The sequence below is a fragment of the Narcine bancroftii genome, chromosome 2 (assembly GCF_036971445.1).
Source record: "Narcine bancroftii isolate sNarBan1 chromosome 2, sNarBan1.hap1, whole genome shotgun sequence".
In the NCBI taxonomy this organism is placed as follows: domain Eukaryota; kingdom Metazoa; phylum Chordata; class Chondrichthyes; order Torpediniformes; family Narcinidae; genus Narcine; species Narcine bancroftii.
In genome coordinates, this window is record NC_091470.1 from 97,527,327 (window position 1) to 97,548,376 (window position 21,050).

The window sequence follows — 21,050 nt, forward strand, 5'->3', positions numbered from 1 at the left end:
TCTACCCTATTACATTAATTATCTCTTTTTCAGTCTCATGGTATTGATGGTAAGTTCACTTATACCAGCGGTTTCAAACATTTTCATCCCACTCACATCCCACCTTAAGTAATCCCTTACTAATCACAGAGCACCAATGGCATAGGGATTACTTAAGGTGGTCTGTGAGTGGGAAAGAAAAAGTTTCAAAACAATTGTTTTGGTTAATACCTCATCTTTATGTGCCCACCACTCCCTCCTCTAGTCCACAGAGCCGACATGCCCAAAGTCAAATGATCTCATTTTTATGCAGATGTATCTCCTCGAGGTGATAGGTTCAACAATGGAGATTCTTCATTAATTCATACATTTTGGACATGCCAGAACCTTGAGAAATACTGGAATGAAATATTTCAAACTTTTTCTGTACATTTTAAAGTTAATTTTAATCCTAATCCTTTAACTGCCTGGTTTAATATTGTTGAAGAGAGTTGTATAACTTTAATCTGATTTGCATGTAATAATTTTTACTTCTCTTATAGCTGGACAGGCGGTGTTGCTCAGATGGAGGGACGTTACCCCATCTACTCATACCCAATGGCTACATGGCATCATGTCATGTTTAAATTTAGAGAAGAGGAGATGCTCAATTTCCGATTTGAATTTAAATTTTCAAACACTGTGGGGACATTTTATGGATTATTTTCAGAATCTCTGATTTGATATGAATGCAGAAGCGTTGACTAATATGGTAATTTATCACTTTGATCAGGAATTCCTTTTTCCTCTCCTTGCCAAGGAGCTTCATTTTTGGTAGTGGGTTTAGATCTTCTTTTCATAATAAAATAAAATATTACTGTAATATTTGTTTGATTAAGAATGTGGTGTACCTTGGATGAACTGGTATGATCTAAGTGTAATGTATTATTTTTGACTTTTAATGTGTATTCTTATGTACTCTGTATTTTTCGACGTGGAGCTACAATTTCAATAAATATTGATAAAGAAAAGAAAATCCCTGTTTTAATCGTACCTTTTCAGAACTCCAAAGGAAATGGGCCAATGACAATTTTTCTCTAGCAAAATATTTCAGTAACAATTGAGTCGAGAGTAGTGATTCCCAACCTTCCCTTCCCACCCACATCCCACCTTAAGCAATCCCTTTCTAATCACTTATGGCATAGGGATTACTTAAAGGGGTATGTGAGTGGAGAGAAAGCTTTGAAAACCACCGGTTTACACCATTGCTATTGATGTATCCCACATTCTTCTGTGGCTACAGCAGGTAAGAATTTCAGTACATCTGTGAGAGTATGTACGTGAGAGTAGGGACAGCACGGTTGGTATAGCGGTTAGCATAACACCATTACAGCACCAGTGACTAGGGTTCAAATCCAGAGCTATCTTGTCACGTTCTCGCTGTGTCCTCTAGGTGCTCTGGTTTCCTCCCACCATTCAAAACATACATTGATTGAGTTAATTGGGCTTGTGGACAGAAAGGGCTGTTACTGTGTTGTATGTCTAAACTTTTTTTTTAAATTTAAACTGTCGTACTCAAGTGTCATGAGGTTAGAATCATTCAGTTTCTGTATATTTTCCACACAGTTATAAGAAGATTGAACATTTTGTTAAAAACTTAGCGTCAGATAGTCTGAGAGATTAACAAAGGAAGATAGTACCAAAGAGGTTAATCAACATAAAAATACAACCTCGGGATCACAGTGGGAAAGTCTGACAAAGACCCGTTGGCCGTACCTGGCTGTATGTTCTCCCTCACGATGGTCACGTGATCATCTCGGTCAGGCCGTGTGTGTTCGTGCCAGAATCCAATCACGTGGCCCAGTTCATGGACCACAATCCCGAATTTATCACAGTTCTTTCCGATGGAGATGGCCTGTGGTCCTCCTCCTCGTCGACCCACATAAGAGCAGCAGCTGGACGTGAAGGGAAATCATAGCCACATTAGAAGGGAAGAGTATTTATTGGTGTCTCTTACTTAGAACAAACGTAGCCCACCTTATTCTCCAAACTATTCCATTCTGAGCCACTTTTACAGCCACAGTGAGAAAAGGTGGATGATTGAAAGTGGGCAGCAGTGATCATCAAAGACCCTCATCACCCAGCACACATTCTGTTCTCGTTGCTGCCATCAGGAAAGAGGTATCGGTGCCTCAAGACTCGCACCACCAGGTTCAGGAACAGCTACTCCCCCTCCACCATCAGACTCCTCCACGACAAACTCAACCAGGTTTCTTACTTGTGCACTTTACTGATTTTTTTCTCTCTATATCGCAGTTTGTTTTCATTTCTTTATTTTGTTTACATGTGTATGTTTTCTTTTGTACTACTATGTCGTCATTCTGCCTCGACCGCAGGGTTGTACGCGATGTCATGTATGTACTCTGACAAGAAATCTGATGCAAGTTGACTTCGCCAACCATTAACTGACTGCAGTTACAATAAGGAGAGAATCTAGCAGGCTGTTGGATCAATTTTGCCCAGTCTCTACCATTATTTGAAGCTCAAATTACTTCAGGACAGAAAATGTTTTGTCAATTTTCGCTTTTATCCTGTCAATACCGTTTCCTTGGAAACATTTCAGAACAGAGTTGAGCACCTTCAAGTATCCTGGCCCACACAACCCCTTTAAATATTCTCCTCTCACCTGAAATGCACGTTTGACATTTGTACTCTGGGAAAACGATTCTGAATGTCTGTTCCATCTTCATATGTCTTAACATAACTTTGTTAACTTTTAGCAGGTCTCCCCTCAACCTTTGACGCTTCAGAGAACCCAGCCAACGTTGTCTAACCTCCCCGTAAAGCACTAACCCTCAAATCCACATAACTGCGGAGGCTACGTACATTGAAGGATCTATTTTTTGTTAAATTATAAGGGAGATTTAGTTCTTATTATTACTTTGACGCCAAATCCTTGTCTTGCCTCTCTTTGGAATAAGTGGGCCAACAGGTTTGATATTGACTGTTTCACCCTCGCCTCCCTTATCAGTAGAAGGGTAAAGGTAAAAGCTCCATTACTGTCACATAATATTACATTTAGAATGTAACAGACATGAAATTCTTTAACTTTGTCCAGCGCCCCTCACAGAAACCTACAGCACTTAGTATCCCTAGGCGGTGTCCCCTCCAAATACTGACCAGGCCTGAGCCTGCTTAGCTTCCGACATCAGATAACTCCTGGCGTATTCAGGCTATTACAGGATGGGCTGTCCGATATGATGGCATGTTTAATTTTGGAAAAAATTAGATGTTCCACTACTGAAATTAATATTAACTTTGTTTCTTTATGGGGTTCCTTTCTTAATTACTTTGAAAATTTGCAAGATTAATTAGCTTCTGGTTTTTGACCCTCATTGTTTACCTCCCTGTTGCCTCTGAAGGGAGGGGATCGATAATTAGAGTTTTTAATTTCTTTTCAATGTAACATAGGTTTCAAAACCCTTTTTATTACTATATAAGATTTGTTTATATTTCATTGTCTGTTTACCTATGAAACATTTATTTGACGAAACCAATAAAAATACTGAAAAAGAAATTATAAGGGAGATCTACTTTTTTTAAATTATAAGGGAGTTAAGGGTTATGAGGAAGATGAAGAAAAGTGAAATGGAGAATAATGGTTCGATCAGCCTTGATTTTATCGAATAGTGAAGCAGGCTGAAAACGCAGAAACGCTGGACGAACTCAGCTGGTCTCGCAGGTCCATAGGAGGTAAAGATACAGAACCAACGTTTCGGGCCTGAGCCCTTCCCTAAGGTATGAGTAGAAAGCAGGCAAGCTCCTGAATTAAAAGAAGCAGGGGGGGGTGGGGAGAGGGATTCGGACCAACAGACGTGGAGAGGAGGAAAGGGGAGAATTGAGGGGAGGAGGGGGTGTCACAGCAGGGGGGAAGGAGACAGAGGGTAAAGGGGAGAGAGACAGAGAGAGAGAGCTAGAGGAAAGAAGACATGGGGATAGAATGAGGGGGGACTAACAGAAAGTGAAGTCGATGTTATTGCTGTTATGTCTGTGTTACTTGGGAGGCTTCTTAAATAACTTAGAGAGGCAAGATTCAAGTAACAGAAGGGACCTTTACTTACTGATGCCTTCCACCATCTCAGGGAACTGTTCACACACTCACACCATACATATGCCCCACAGGGAAGCACCTCAGTTACCACAGTGAGAAGGGCGTCTTCTGGCGCAGTTGCAAAATAGTTTGCACTATCCTGACTATAAAACAATTTCCATCCGGTTGGATGGTGCCCAGATGGAAGAGGAGGTGTTCTTCCTCCAATTTCCGGGTGGTCTCAGTCTGGCAGTGCATGAGACCATGGACAGGCACATCAGCGAGGGAATTGAAATGGGTGGCCACTGTACTATTCGTATTTCACACATTGGTATACGGTGCAAGGTGATATCTTTAAATTGCAGCTTGAAACAAGAGGCAAGAAACCTCTTTACATCAGCAGCTGCAAGGACTGACATTCCTGGATTCATCCACTCATGAGAGGGTTCAGAGAAGATTTACTCGAATCGTAACAGGAATAAGAGAGTTAGCACATGAGGAACGTTTGTCGGGCTCTTGGATGGGGCTCATTGGAGTACAGAAGGATGAGGAAGGAATTCGTAGCGACAGTTCGAATGACAGAGTAGATGAGACAAGGATGTTTCTCATGGTCGAGGAGTCTTGGACAAGAGGGCACAACTTCAGGATAAAAGGGCGTCAGTTTAAAACAGAGACGCGGAGAAATTTCTTTAGCCAGAGGGTCATGAATTTGAGGAACTTGTTGCCAAGGGCGGCTGTGGAAGTGAGGCCGTTGGGTGTAGTTAAGACAGAAATTGATAGGTATTTGATAAGTCAGGGCATCAAGGGTTACGGGGAGAAGGCTGGGGAGTGATAAGGATCAGCTGATGATTAAATGGCAGAGCAGACCCAACGGGCCAATTGGCCTACTTCTGCTCTTGTATCTTGTGATTAAGGCGCTGGTATTTTTCCAATGTCAGGAGCACATTCGCCCATCGCCCCAGGGAGCAATGACAAGCCAGGAAGTGCTGTTGACATCTACACCACAGTCCACATCTGTTGCTTATGCAAACTGTTAATTTCCCTGCCTGAGGTATTTATGTGATGGCTGAAACCTCAGGGAACGAGCTTCTGTTTATGATTAAATAACCTTGTGAAAGCACCTACAACATCACTTGGCACTCATAGCCAGTGGAGGCTGTAAATGCATTAATGGGGACAGTTTACCACTCACTCCACCACCACCACCCCCCTTGCCCCCACCACCCCCCAGAGCTCCAGTAGGGACTTGGCAGCAAGGAGAACATGCTCTGAGGTGACCTGATGAATGCCAGCAGCTTCACATCTGGTTTGTTGCCAGCAGCACATGACGTGGACCTCTGGGAGACTGCATGGCTCATGCAATGTAGTGACGACTCGGTCAGCTTCAGAGACTCAGGCTCACCACTGCAGTTTATTTATAGCCAGGAGGTAAACTCTGCAACTTCCCAGTGTGGTGGATGCAGATTTAATGACTGCTTTCAAAATAGAATTGGATAAAGATTTGAAGGATTTTCAGATATAACAAACATGGGCGTGTACCACTTGGATTGTAATAATCTAACAATTAAAAAAAAGATGCTGTGCCCACCTCCGGCCTTTATCAATTAAGTGCGACGTGGCCATCCTCCATTTTGTCCATGAACCTAGTCCAAGGCACTGCTTTTCAGTGATACAGTGAATCCAATGATATTACTTAGAACATTTCAGCACAGTGCAGGCCCTTCAGCCCTTGATGTTGGGCTGACCACCCTAAAAAAATGCTAAGCCCTCGCTATCTCATAACCCTTTATTTTTCTTTCATCCATCTGCCTAAGAGTCTCTTAAATACTCCTGATGTATAAGGCTCCACCACCACCCTGGCACCCATAACTCTCTGTAAAAATCATACCCCTGATGTCTCCCCTAAACTTCTCTCCCTTCATTTTGTACAGACATTTTCTGGTGTTTGCTGATCCCTCCCTGGGAAACAGGTGCTGGCCGTCCACCCTATCTATGCCTCTCAGAATCTTGTAGACCTCTATCTAGTCACCTCTCTTCCTTTTTCACTCCAAAGTGATAACTCCCAGCTTTGCTAACCTTGCCTCGTAAGACTTATTTTCCATTCCAGGCAACATCCTGATAAATCTCCACAGCTTCCACATCCTTCCAATTCCAAGTGGGGCCTCACCAGAGATTTGACCTCTCAACTCCTAAACTCAATCCCCGACTAATGAAGCCCAGATTCCCATAGGCCTTTTTAACTATCATATCAACCTGTACTGTGACCTGGAGAGATGTATGGATTTGAACCCAAAAGTCTCTCTGTTCCTTCCCTACTGTTAAGCATCCGACCTTTAACCCTTCTGGTTTGACCTTCTAAAATGCATCATCTCACACTTTTCTGGATTGAACTCCATCTGCCACTTCTCTGCCCAATTCTGCATCCTGTCTATAACCTTTTGTAACCTACGACAACCCTCAACAATTGTGGGGACTGGAAAACGTGATCTCAGAATGAAATCAAAAACATCCATGTTCGAACACAGAATATACCACAAGACAGGCCTTTTGGCCCACTTGTCCGTGCTGAACATGATGCCCAAATAAAACTAAAACTCTCTGCTTGCACCCAATTCCCTCCATCCCTTTCACTTCTATCAGTCTATCTAGAAGCCTCTTAAAATGCCACTATTGTGATGAACTTGTTATATCTGTCCAGATAATGGTTGATGGAGAAGATCTGAGGGGGCTTGAGACCTGATCCATGTTGTATCTTGCCCAAGATATTTCAAAGGGTTATTTTCTCTGCTCTGTAGACACTGGTGTCTAAAATAGGAAATATTTAATTCCCACTGAAAATCATTCTATAAAGATCCCCCACTTTTATCAACAAAATGCTGGGTGGATTCCTAGGTTACCTTAGTCAGTTAACACTGTATGAAAACCTACAGAAAGAATTTTGATTAACGAGAAAAACTTTAGCTCATACTACTTAAATGATTTAAGACCTGCTTTTATCATCTTGTTAATATATGTTGAGAAGAAATGACCCATGGTCCAACATAAAATACAGTAAAACCCCTGCTCTTCAGTACCTACGGGGATTAGTAGATGTGCATTTTCTGGTTGCTTGAGACTTACCCTACCTAACTAAAACATGTCTGCTGCCTTATGATTTCAAACGTCTAATATACTGATTTTTTTGCTGGTTGCCTACACTCTGGATACCAGGGGTTTTACTGTATATAACAAAATGTACAGTGGAGGTTATACAAGCTATTGTCCCTGAGCTGTGCCTCTCTGCAAGTTATCTAAAGAATCCAATTTCCTCCATTAGCCTGCAATTTTTTTATGTCCTTATTCAATTTGCTTCTGAACATGTCACCAACGTCTTTTCAAGCAGAACATTCCCAGGTCATAACTTGCTGAGTGAAAGAAGTTTCATCTGCCCCCTCCTTGGAGAGACATGTTACTTGTATTGATGCCTCAGGACACCTCCTCACACTGACTTACCCACAGGGTCTGTACGTAAAAACAATATAGCTGTCCTCGTCTGTGCGCTCCAGGAATGTGACACAGGTATGCTTCTCCCAATGTCTCATCGCTTGTCTGAAAATGGCTCGCTGACTCCCTGAAAAAGACCACAGATCATTCTCGGGCTTTTCAGACAGAGAACGCAGGTGCTGAGGGAGTTCCAGATGCTCATCGAATAAGAATGTGGAGTGAGGCATCCAATTCCAATTGCACTGGACAGTGAAGATTTTTCATCCTGGACACTTTGGGGTGTATTTTATGGGCCTGCTGATCATGGAAATCACCTGAAAACTTTCCTATCACATACTGTTTTTTTTTAGATATGACCTATTTTTGTGGTTTTACATATTTTTAACATGCTTCAATCATGCTAAAACATGGTACAGCATGTCATTAAAAGTTCATTTTATGCATTTGCACTTGGACTCCTTCCTTGCTGACCCTGGTGCAATCGGTGACGAACAGGGTGACAGGTTTCACCAGGACATTGCGACCGTGGAAAAGCGGTATCAGAGCAACTGGAATCCATCAATGCCGGCCGACTACTGTTGGACACTGACATGAGAGGCATCAGATGCTGGGTACAAAAGCAAATCAGCAGGAAAACATTTTTAGGTCAGTTGAACTAAAGCAGTGGTTCTCAACCTTTTTCTTTCCACTCACATCCCACTTTAAGTAATCCCTCTGCCATCGGTGATCAGTGATTAGTAAGGGATTGCTCAAGGTGGGATGTGGGTGGAAAGAAAAAGTTTGAAAACCACTGTTTTAATCGTACCTCATTGACACGTTATGTGCACCGTTTCAGAACTCCAATGGGCCAATGACAATTTTTCTCAATCAAAATATTTCAATAACAATTGGGTCTAGAGCAGTGATTCTCCACCTTCCCTTCCCACTCATATCCCACCTTAAGCAATCCCTTACTAATCACAGAGCACCGATGGCATAGGGATTGTTTAAAGAGGGATGTGAGTGGAAAGAAAAAGGTTGAGAACCACTAAACTAACGCAATGTGTCAGCATTCTTACGTGACTAAACACGCTAAATTCAATAAAGTTAATTTGATGTTTCTCCAACTTTCTACGAGGTACAGTAAATCTGAAAATATCTTTGTGTTCAGCTTGAAGTTGTCTATCATAAACCTCAATCTTTTTCCAGAAAGCAAACCTTCTGAAGAAAATTTCTGTCCAACGTTATCGGAAAGGGGTTCACCACATAGCAATCCTTGAGAACAGCTGTTCTCAACGGGGGCCTTAGGGGAGAACATAGAAAGGGGGAGCCATGGATTGAAATGATAAAATATTTGAGAGAAGTAGGGAAAGAAACAACTAAACTTGACTGGTTGACAGGGAAGGGGCCCATAAACTGGAAGCAGAGTGCTAAGGTGGGTGGGGGGGGGGGGGGGTAGACCCAAAAAAATGGTTGAGAATGGCTGTTTTAGAAGAACGTTTGCTCACATGGGCGTGTAGGTGGGAGCAATTGGCAGCTAAAGAAGAAATGCCCAAAAGGCCAGGCACACACCGTTCATCCCATAATGCTCTTTCGTTCTTTTTAAAATATTTTTGAGTTTAACATAATAATCCATAAACAAGTTATTAATACAGTGAAGCATATAGCATGTACATAGCATATAATTAAAGTACAATATGACAAATTTTAAATTTCATCCGTAAGAGTTAAATGTGATTGTTTGTTAAAATGATTAAGCATATAGATCAGTTAAATAATATTCCAACAAACCTTATTATACCTTGGTAGAATATCTAAAAAGAGACATCATCCAAGATAATCATAATTAAACCCCATAAATCCATTTATCTAAAAGAAAACACCCCTAAAATTAATACTAATCTACCCCCTCCCTCTAATCAAGGTTACATGAGATGGATCAAGTTGCGACCTCCAGAAGATGGATGGATCAGCCTTGGAGCACCCACTGCCAGTTGAGATGCTGTTCTATAAATGGGCCAGACCTCATCAAACTGAAACTTTTTATCTTTAATACTATACTAATTTTCTCTAAACTTAGATATGACATCACATCCTGTAGCCACCGTACATGAGTTGGTGAGAATCCATTTCTCCATTTCATTAAAACTGCTCGTCTAGCTATCAATGTGCTCAAAGCTAAAACTTTCTCTTGAGATGCTGATAAAAGTTTATCCGGTTCACGTGAGAAACCAAACAGGGCAATTAAAGGGCAAGGATCTAATTTAATCTTAAAAATCGTTGGTTAAAAATATGAAAATATTCTGCCAGTATCCTCTTCATTTAGGAAGGCTTCAAAATAAGATTAATGATGGCTGATGCCCGTTCAAAAGTTCAAATGAGGGCTCTCAAATTCCTTCCACCCCACACACAGCATCTTTCAGCTGCTCCTGCCAGGCAAAGAGATACAGAAGGATCAGAGCCAGCTCCACCAGGTTGAGGAACAGCTTCTTCTCACGGGCAGTGAGAACGCTGAACGACCAAAGGAACTGCTCACACTCACCGTCTAAGACTCTCATATTCACAAAACAACATTTATTTGTATAGATGAATCCTTGTCCTGCCTATGTATTATTTGCCTGTATGTGTGTTATGTCTGGTTGTGTGTCTGCACGTTTTGCTCCGAGGACTGGAGAAACGCTGTTTCCATAACCATATAACCAATAAATTTGACTTGACTACAGCCCAAGTAAGGTACGGGTCCATGTGAGAAGGCTAATTTTTCATACAGGACTCTTTCTGGTTGAACTCATCTCACTTGGTCAGAACACCCTCTAAACCTAACTTTGGACTCTTTCTTAAGAATACAATTTACAACTCGCCTACACTACTCCGTGAGGTATTGAGGTCCCCATTCTCAGCTCTGACTGGATAGATATAAATTGAATTCTGGAACAATTTGGAACTATCCCAAATTTCAGCCTCTATCACAGCTTCAGTGACAGATTTGCCTTATCTTATAGGAGCTGGGAGGTTGTTCCCACTGCCAGGTGAGGCAAGAACTAGGAGATATAGCCCAACATTCACAAGAGTAGATTTAAGACAGAGTTGAGCAGGAGCTTCTCCCAGGGTAGCGAATCTGTGGAATTCTCTACCTAAGGAAAAAGTAAAAGCTGCTTCATTAGATTTAAAATGTAGATAGATTTATGCAAATATGTGGATTGACAGTAATGGGGAACATGTGGGTTTGTGGAGCTGAATCCACAAGCAGATCTGCCATGATCTTGTTGAATGCCAGAGCAAGCAGGTTATATTCACAGCATCCTCCCAAGGGCAAAGGGCTCTTGGCCCATCCCTCGCTCCCAGAGAAAATAGTCCAGTCTGCCAGTCTTTGTTGAATGATCCAGTCTCTTATTTCCACTGTCACCCCTCGGCCCTCTATCCTGTCAGCATAATTTCACAAAACAACATTTATTTGTATAGAAAGCACAAATTCAACAGATACAATTGCGAGAATACCTTTGGACTTGGCCCAAGAAGCTGTGACAAGTTGACCAACTGGGTCAGAGTTGAAGTAGTGGCCTACTCACCAGTGAAATTTCCACCAATCACATAAGGAATCACCCCATCTGGCCAGACTCGCTCAGCCCGGGAGGTGGATGCTCGCCGCACTCGACTGCGAGTATCGTTCTTCCGGAACTTTCTGCCCCTCCGCTGAAAAGCCTTCCTCTTGCCTTTCTGACCTTGGTTACCTACACACAAGGGAGAAGGGTCAGAGCACAAATGGAAAGAGGGAATGGGAAGGCTGGAGTCGGGGGTGGGGGGGAAGAGGCTTCCCCTTTCCCGGATCCTATCAACGTCGCATCGGGAAGGGGAGGAACTCAAAGAGCGCTGACTGCAAACTGCAACTTTCTCATGATTTCTAGGAAAAGCGATCCTGAGGGGAAAGTATTCAGGCCTCAGTCTCTCCTCCTCCTGCCCTTCCCCATTACCACGAGTGGAATGAGACAGGATGCTTAGTGTTTCCACTGCATTTGCATCATTTGGTCACTGTCAATGTCTCATTTGTCCATTTCTTTATTTAATATCTTTAGACAAGCCAAGAGAAATGAGACAAACCTTTCAGCCCATTACTTCTTATCAGAAACATTTTGTCGTTCATTAAAAACTGAAAATAATTGCATATTATTGAACATTCATCCCATACGGCAGATGGAGCTTTTATGTATAACACACCCCACACACTCCCCCACACATACACACACCCACACACACACTTATTTTGAAGTGGACATTACGTAGTGGATCGGACAATCAGTGTGGTCACATTCCACAAAAAGCTAATTCAAGCACGGAACAGAATCATCACATTGTTACAGCTCTGAAGGAAGCTGTTCACCCCATCAAGTCAATGCTAGCTCACGGTAGAACAAACTTGTCAGTCCCTCTACCCGCAGTGGTTTTCAATCCTTCCACTCACATACCACCTTAAGTATTGATTGGTTCATGATTAGCCAGGGCATCAAAGGTTATGGAGAGAAGGCTAGGCAGTGGGGCTGAGTGGGGAAATGGATCAGCTCATGATAGAATGTTGGCACACATTCAATGGGCTGAATGGCCTATTTCTGCCCCTACACCTTATGGTCTAAGACGAGCCAACTACTGAGAGGAATTCACTTCTCCCAAGGTCTGATTTGGTTAAGGTGGCACAGGGATTTTACCTCTCCGGAGACTGCTGCCCGACAAGCCAGTTTGACCGCTTTTTCGGAGGCTCGTTCCATTCCAGTGTGGACCAGCTAAATGACCTGAGGAAAAGAAGACATGGCGTATGTTATACCTCATTGATTAAGTATTTATGAGGGGATTGAAATGATATTAAACAGTTGAGCACCTTCTATGCCCGCTTTGAGAAGGAGAAGTCAATGGTACCAATGAAAATCCCCGCAAAGGCTGAGGACCCTGTAATATCTGTCTCTAAGGCCAATCATTCAAGAGGGTGAACCCTCACAAGGCTGATGGTGTACTGAAAATCTGTGCCAACCAAATAACCAGAGTGTTCATGGACATTTTCAATCTCTCATTGCTGCAGTCGAAGGTCCCTACCTGCTTCAAAAGGGCAGGCATCAATCATTCTGGTGCCCAAGAAGAGTAATGCAAGCTGCCTCAACGATTATCACCCAGTAGTGCTCACCTCTACTGTGATCAAATGTTTTGAGAGGTTAGTCATTGCCAAAATTAACATGTACCTATGTAAAGGCCTGGACCCACTGCAATCCACCTATCGCCACAATCGCTCCACAGCCGACATCACTGGCTCTCCACTCAGCTCTGGATCATCGAGACAACATATGGCTGCTCTTCATAGACTACAGCTCTGCCTTCAACTCCATCACCCTTATTTCCTCAACGCTTGTCAAAAAGCTCCAAACCCTGGGCCTCTGAAACACCCTCAGCAACTGGATCCTTGACTTTCTCACAGTCGGTATGAATTGCAAATAACACCTCCTCCATACTGGCGATCAACATACGCACCCCAAGGATGCGTGCTTAGCCCACTGATCTACTCACTATACACCCATGGCTGTGCGGCCAGGCACAATTCCAGCGCTATTTACAAATTTGCCGATGACACCATGGTTGTCAGCAGAATCACAGATGGTAATGAGGAAGCGTACAGGAGGGAGATAGATCAGCTCGTTGAATGATGTAGCGACAACAACCTTGCGCTCAATGTCAGCAAAACCAAGGAGATGATCGTGGACTTCAGGAGCACGTCAGGAGAACATAAACAAGTCCTTATCGAGGGGTCAAGAACTTCAAATTCATTGGTGTCAACATCTCTGAGAATCTGTCCTGGAGCCTCCACGTTAATGTAATCATGAGGAAGGTTCACCAGTGGCTATCTTCTTCTTTGGCTTGGCTTCGCGGACGAAGATTTATGGAGGGGGTAAAAAGTCCACGTCAGCTGCAGGCTCGTTTGTGGCTGACCAGTCCGATGCGGGACAGGCAGACACGATTGCAGCGGTTGCAAGGGAAAATTGGTTGGTTGGGGTTGGGTGTTGGGTTTTTCCTCCTTTGTAAGAAACCCACAGAAAAGTCTACATGGAGAGCATTCTGGCTGGTTGCAGCAGAATGGAATGGAAGTACCAACGCTCAGGACAAGGAAAAACCACCAGAGAGTTGTTAACTCGGCCTGCGATATCAAGGGCGCCCGCCTTCACTCTATCAAGGACATCTATAAGAGACAGTGTCTTAAGAAAGCAGCCTCTATCCTCAAAGACCACCACCACCCAGGCCAAGCCCTGTTCACTCTACTATCACTGGGGAAAAGTTACAGGAGCTTGAAGACAAGCACTCAGCGGCACAAGGACAGCTTCTTCCCCACTGCCATCAGATTCTTGAAAGAACAATAAACCACAGACACTGCCCTACATTGACTTTTTCTTATAATGTTTTTATTTATTTTGTAATGTTTATATAAATGTTTGCACAATGATGCTGTCTTGTTGTTTCTCCATTCCCCGTTTCATTTCACACAGATATGATACATTCCACCTAGTCCTTTATCACATCCAATTAACACCTTTTGTTGGTCTGGATTCCTCCCCCATTGTTTGGTTTCTGAGACTTTCTGAGACATCCTGCTTCTGCCCTTTCAGATTTTCCCTTGAAGAAGGGCTCAGGCCCGAAATGTCGGCGACATATCTTTTTTTTGTCCAAAAGATCCTAGGTGCTGAATAAACCAGCCGTATTCCTCCAGCATTTCTACAATGGTGTTTCTCCAAGTACAGATTTTGCTGAGCTCCACTGATGGACAAGAACACCCAATGTAAGACCCAGGAGAATGCGCTTGAAGAAAACTGCAAAGATTTGAGATAATGCTGTATTATGAGTAGTTTTATAAAATGTTGGCGTGTTTAGATGCCTGCATACATACATGTATTTGTGAGATGTAAGGGATTAAGGGTACAACGGAGAAACTAAACGTGGAGTTAGGTGATCATTTTACGGAGCACCTGTGTTTAGTCCTCAAGACCAAAACTGAACCTGCTATTATAATTTTCCATCTCACTCTCTCTGTGACTTCTCTGTCGATGACCTCCTGTGCTGTTCTAACAAGACCCTAGATCAGCTGAACTAAAAACACAGAATTGCTGGAAGAACTCAGCAAGTCTCACAACGTCCATAGGAGGTAAAGATATATAACTGGCGTTTCAGGCCTGAGCCCTTCCTCAAGGTATAAAGAGCAGAACAGGAGTACAGGAAGATGCAAGAGCTGCTGAGTTGTGTTTTTACTCCAATCACAGCATCTGCAGCATCTTTGTGTTTCATTGATGTATTAGCTGAAGATCAAGTCAAGTTTATTGTCATCGATTGTACAAGTACAACCCGACAAAACAGCGTTCGCAGTGAGTGCAAAAACACAGACACACCATCAGATATAACACACCTACCAACAAAATACATATTCAGGACAAGTACCATATCTATAAATAATGTTCTGTACAAATGAGAGTATCGGGTGGTCAGTGTGAGCTGTTCCTTTGGTCATTCAGCATTCGCACTGCCCGCGGGAAGAAACTGTTTCTCAGCCTGGTGGTGCTGGCTCTGATACTCCTGGACTTCTTTCTCGACAGGAGCAGCTGAAAGATACTATGTGCAGGATGGAAGGGGTCCCTCTTCAGTCAACGACCTGGGAAGATCATGTCAACTGTGAATGGGGGGGAGGGAGACTCCAGTGGTCCTCTTTGCCACTCTTATGGTCTTGTGAATTGGCCTCCAATCCAATTCTCTCCAGCAATCGTACCTCACTGTGATGCAGCCGGCCAGGATGCTCTCTATAGAGTTTCTATGGAAGGTTGCCATCATGATGGCCAGTTCAGTCTTCTCAGGAAGTACAGTCACTGTTGCGCCCTCTTGACAAGCGAAGAAATGCTGTATGTCCACGATAGGTCACTAGTTAAGGGAATTCCAAGGAGCTTGGTGCCCTATGAAACTTGGAACAACAATTCATCTGCAATCTTACATTCAACCACCCACTTTCTCTGCTTGTGTCATAGCTTTTTCTGCTGTAGGTCATTCATCTGTGACATTGGCTGAGATTTTCCCTCTCCAATAACGTGATATTACCCGCAGTTCACAACTTCTATGTTCCCTGTTCGTGTTCTCTCTTCCTGACGCCCCTCATTATCAACCAGGTAACTTCCTCAATAAGGCATTACCTTGGCAGCTCTGGCCTCACCCTTCCAGAGATATTCCCTTTGCCCCACATGTTCCTCCTCAATGGCTTTAAACTAACTAGTTTCCTCTTTCCCAGATCTGACGACAGATCGTGAAGCTGCAACAATAATGTTGCTTTTCCCTCTGCGGATGCTACCTGACCTGGTGAGAGTTTCCAACATTTTCTGTGTCATGTTTTTAATTTTTTAATTTAGTCATCCAGTATGGTAACAGACCATTTCACCCCACAAGTCTGTGCCACCCAATTTACCTACACCCCTGCAGTATGTTTCGAACGGTGGGAGGAAAGTGGAGCCCCCCCCCCAGGGAAAACCCGTAAAAACTCCATTCAGACAATGCGGGATCTGAACCCCGGTCCCGATCACTGGTGCTGTAAAGGCGTGGCGCTAAACCACCAAACACTTATTTTGATTGTCACTTGTCGCCTTGGATCACAGAGCGGCAGAGAAAGTTGGGCTTGTGGGAAGGACAGCAAGTCACTAATTAGATCACAAAACAGAAACTATAGACTGTGAAAAGATGTTTTAGCTTCCAAACAAAAATCTTCTGAAATAAGTCATAATAAAACATTGGAAGCATTTCTATAAAATAACTAAATAACTTCTTGGTCATCCCAGTAACCTTGGGGGTACAGAGAAACTCGAGTCAGACACAGCCTTGGAGGTGCACATATGCATTCAAAAACACAGAGAAATGCTGGAGGAACTCAGCAGGTCTCGTGGGTAAACGAGGTTTCGGGCCTGAGCCCTTCCTCAAGTACAAGTAAAAATACTGAAGAATTGGAGGGGGAAGAGTCAGACCAACAGCCAAAAAGTGTAAAGTGGATATGATAAGCGGAAAGGTGAGCATTGATTTTGACTGTGGAAGGAGAAAGAAAGAGGGAAAAGGGAAGAGGGAGAAAGGGAGGGAGAGGAGACAGGGGGAAAGGGGGTGGGTTTAACAGAAGTTGGTGAAGTTGATGTTAATGCCATCCAGATGCCCAGATGGAAGATGAGAGGCTGTTCCTCCAACTTGCGGGTGGTCTCTTTTTAGCAGTGCATGAGACCGTGGACAGACATGTCCGCAAGAGAAGGGGACAGGGAATTGAAATGAGTGGCCCCTGGGAGATTATGCTATTGCAGTGGACAGAGCCATGGTGCTGAACAAAGCGATTGCCAAGTCTGCATCCAGTCTCTCCAACATAGAGGAGACCACAACGGGAGAACCAGTAGATGCAGGGATGCCCAGTTTAATTTGCAATATCTAAAACCCACAGTCTTGCTCTCTACTGGTCACCATCATGTTAAATTCTACAGGAGCTCTATCGAGAGAGTCCTGGCCAGCTGCATCACAGTGTGGGTATGGATGCTGCAGAGAAATGGATCTGAGGTCAATCCACTGGACCATAAGAGTGGCAGAGAGGATCAATGGAGTCTCTCTCTGCTCCATTGATGTGATCTACTCGGTGCCTGAAGAGAGCATGCAAAATCATTAAGGACCCCTTCCACCCCGCACACACCTGCTCCCGTTGGGGAAAGGATACAGGAGGATCAGAGCCAACCCCGCCAGGCTGAGGAACAGCTTCTTCCCGCGCAGAACGACCAAAGGAACTGCTCGCACTCACCATCCGAGACTCTCGTATTTATGCAACAATATTTGTATATATGAATACTTGTCCTGCGCATGTATTGTTTGTCTGTGTGTTATGTTGGTTGTGCGTCTGCGTGTTTTGCACCAAGGACTGTTTCATCAGGTTGATCAGACGATAATAAACTTACCCTGACTTGACAAAGTAATAATTAGCCATTGGGCTTAATGGCGCACAGTAACAGGGTGGATGTAGTGTTTGACACAGAATATAGTTTATTGTGTGTTTTTTATTGTATTCTTTTCTATATTCTGGTTGATGCTAATCATGTTTCATTGGCCGGAATACCAGAATAATGACAATAAAGTGTATCACATCACATTGCTCGATTGGATTAGTGCATTGTTTCTAAGTGAATTCACCCGAAGGCAGGGTTATCCAGGATGGGGTTTCTCTCGACTTTTTTGTGATATTATTAACATGACGCTTTCTTGGACTGAGTGCAGCTCACATTCGGAGCATGTCCTCTCTGTTCTGCATTAACACAGAGCCTTGGTCCCAAAGACCACCCACCATGTGTGGTTTCCTCAAATGGGATTAGTCATTCATGGAGTTTGTTGTACTTCTTTTGGACAAGGTTGTGATCAGACAAAGTTAACCACATTCAGCAGATTAAAGAAGGTGTCCTGTGGTGTCCTGGAACCCAATGCAACAAATAAAAACTAACGTTGTATTAAAAAAATTATTTCATACAGCACAGTAACAGGCCATTTAGCCCATGAGTCTGTGCCGCCCAATTAAACCCGATTAACCTACACCCCCGGTACATTTCAAACGGTGGGAGGAAAGCAGAGCTCCCGGAGAAAACCCACACAGGTAGAGAGAATGTACAAACTCTTTACAGACAGCGCGGAACTCAAACCCCGGACCGGATCACTGACACTATAAAAGCGTTGCGCTAACCGTGCAATCCAGTACGGCAACAGAGAATGATAGTGTGCTTGTGATGGCTGGGTGACTTGGGAATCGCAGATTTTCACTCTAGCACATGTGACAATAATCTAAACATAACTCTCCATAAGACATAGGAGCAGAAATAGGCTCTTCAGCCCATCGAATTTACCCTGCCATTTCACCATGAGCTGATCCATTTTCCCACTCAGCCCCACTGCCCAGCCTTCTCCCCATAACTTTCGATGCCCTGGCTAATCAAGAACCTATCAGTCTTTGCCTCAAGTACACCCAATGACCCGGCCTCCACAACGGCCTCTGGCTGAGGAAATTACTCCGTGTCTTTGTTCTAAAGCAGATACCCTTCAGTCCTGAAGTTGTGCCCTCTTGTCCTAGAGCCTCCCATCGTGGGAAACAACCTTTCTACATCTACTCCATCCAGGCCTCTCAAATCAGGAATAGGCATTATCAGAAATATACAGTATATGATATGTTCACAGCCCATGTCTGCCATACCCTAGATATGCCTCTGGAAGCAAATGGTGATAGATTAGGCCTTTTTTATACAGTTCACCTGAACATGATTTGAAGCTTATTTGGTCACATGGGTGTATTTGGGCAGTGTGGGCTCATGGACCTGAAGGGCCTGTAACTGTTCTGTCTCTCCAAGAGGAAGATAATTATGAAACAATGCAATAATCCAGTCTAATGATATTCAAAGCCAGATACAGTGTGACTGAGTATATAGATATGTTTTTGGGAGATAAATTGGGAAAGGTTTGTTAGAGTAGGTCACATACAAACACTTTAAAACAGATCTTATTTGAGATACTGGAGCTCTGCTAATGCTAGATATATCGGCCTCACAGCCTTTGCAAGAGCTTTGGAGAGTGCCCAAGAGACTTCACTAATGGATTGTTACTTACAGAAAGGCAATAGAAAGAGGTTGTCGGAGCCGCAGATTGTCTGGAGCTGTTCTAAGAGGGTAATGTGGTTTTGCAAGCAGAGAGAGTCAAACAGGCTTTGTGTGTGTGTATGTGTGAGTGAAAGAGAGAGAGAGAGAGAGTTCACTTCTACAGAATTACAGCCAGAAACAGTTGCTGGGACTGGAACAGGACAAGCTGGCAATCTTATGGAAAGTCCCATTTGGAAGAGGGTTGTGAATTCCAGTTTGACCTGGTCAAAGCCCTGTGGTTCATGTAAGAGGAGAGGACTAACTGTCTAATGTTTCACTTGGAATAAGAGAAACAAAAAGTAACTCTGTGGTGACCTGAAAAAAAGAGGTTATCATCTGGAGAACCCTGAAGGGGAAAGTTTCATCAGCAAGACACTGAAATGGCTGATGGAAGTAAACCAGTTGTGGATGTCCTGGAACAACAAATCTCTCTCTGAAAACCGACAGAGTAACTGGTTATCTTTCAAGCACCAAAGCCTGGTGAACTTTATAAATGTTAAATTCTGTTCGCAGTATGAGAATTGCCTGCAACCAGTGAACATGGAGGAATGAGATTGGACTGTGAACCAAAGAACTTTTCTGAACTTACACACACATTACATACACATGCACATAGAATTAGAAGGGGGTTAAGTTAAATTAGTTAAGTCAGTTGTGATGTTAAAGTGTGATTCTGTTTTCATGTTTAAGATAATTAAAAGCAACTTTTGTTGAAGTAACTATTTGTCTTGGTGAATATCTATTGCTGCTGGGTTTATGAGTCCTCTGGGCTCGTAACAACTGCATGCACACAACCTGTTTCAAAATGCTATTAAGCACAATGAGTGGATTATTACTGGAGGGTGTTGGTTACACCTTGAATATTGCAAATTAATTGGTACAAGAGTGGAAGGTGGTGTTAATGAACCACAATGACAGCTGTAGTTTTATCCTGGGGAATTAGCATCGGAACCAGTATTCTTGTACACCACATCAAGTAATTAAGAGAGTGTTTTCTCACGTCCTTACAATTAAGCAGGCTATTCCAGGTCTATAGCAGCTCTCTGAGAAATCCCATCAAACCCACTTCCTGTATTTTCCTGTAACCTATTCTGCTACACCTACCCTCAAATCTCAAGGCAACAAGTTGAAGGAGCAGAAGTAGGCCCATCGAGTCCACTCCGCTGTTCTAATCATGAGTGGATCCATCTCCCGCATCCCTGGTCTTCTCCCGTATCCCTTGATGCCCAGGCCAATCAAATACCTGTCAACCTCTGCCTTAAATACACCCAACGACCTCGCTTCCACAGCCGCCTGGGGCAACAAGTTCCGTAGACTCATGACCCTCTCTCAAAAGAAATTGTTCCTCATCTCTGTTTTAAATTGACGACCTTTTATCCTGAAGTGGTGCCCTCTTGTCCTCATCTCCCCTACCAAGGGGAACATCCTAGCCACATTAACTCCGTCCAGGCCTTTCAGCATCCAGAATGAGGTCCCCCTCATCCTTCTGTATTCTAACAAGTACAGTCCAAGAGCCAACAAATATTCCTCATGTGCTAACCATTTCATTTGTGGTATCATTCTAGTTAATCTTCTCTGAACCCTATCCAACACCAGCATGTCTTTTCTCAAACAAGGTGCCCAAAACTGTACAAGTAGCATCTCTCCAGTGCTCTATAGAGTGTCAACATTACATCCCTGCTCTTAAATGCTATCTCTCTAGAAATGAACGGCAATGCTGCATTCGCCTTCTTCACCAGCGACTCAACCTGGAGGCTAACCTTTAGTTAATCCACCTGGATTCTTTACCATCCACCTCCACTAAAATCATTCACACAATTCAATGTGTGGGAGGAAACACCAGTACC

At 43.4% G+C, this 21,050-nt stretch overlaps 1 protein-coding gene across 1 annotated transcript in view; it reads right to left on the reverse strand.

Annotated features, from left to right (window-relative positions):
* Positions 1-21,050, reverse strand: part of bmp1a (bone morphogenetic protein 1a) — a 141,725-nt gene that overhangs the window by 87,961 nt on the left and 32,714 nt on the right. The window contains exons 3-6 of the mRNA XM_069915513.1: positions 12,211-12,294; positions 11,080-11,241; positions 7,541-7,658; positions 1,735-1,913 (exon numbers count right to left, since the gene is read on the reverse strand). Of these exons, the coding sequence (XP_069771614.1) occupies positions 1,735-1,913; positions 7,541-7,658; positions 11,080-11,241; positions 12,211-12,294 (543 nt within the window). The remainder of the gene's footprint in view (positions 1-1,734; positions 1,914-7,540; positions 7,659-11,079; positions 11,242-12,210; positions 12,295-21,050) is intronic.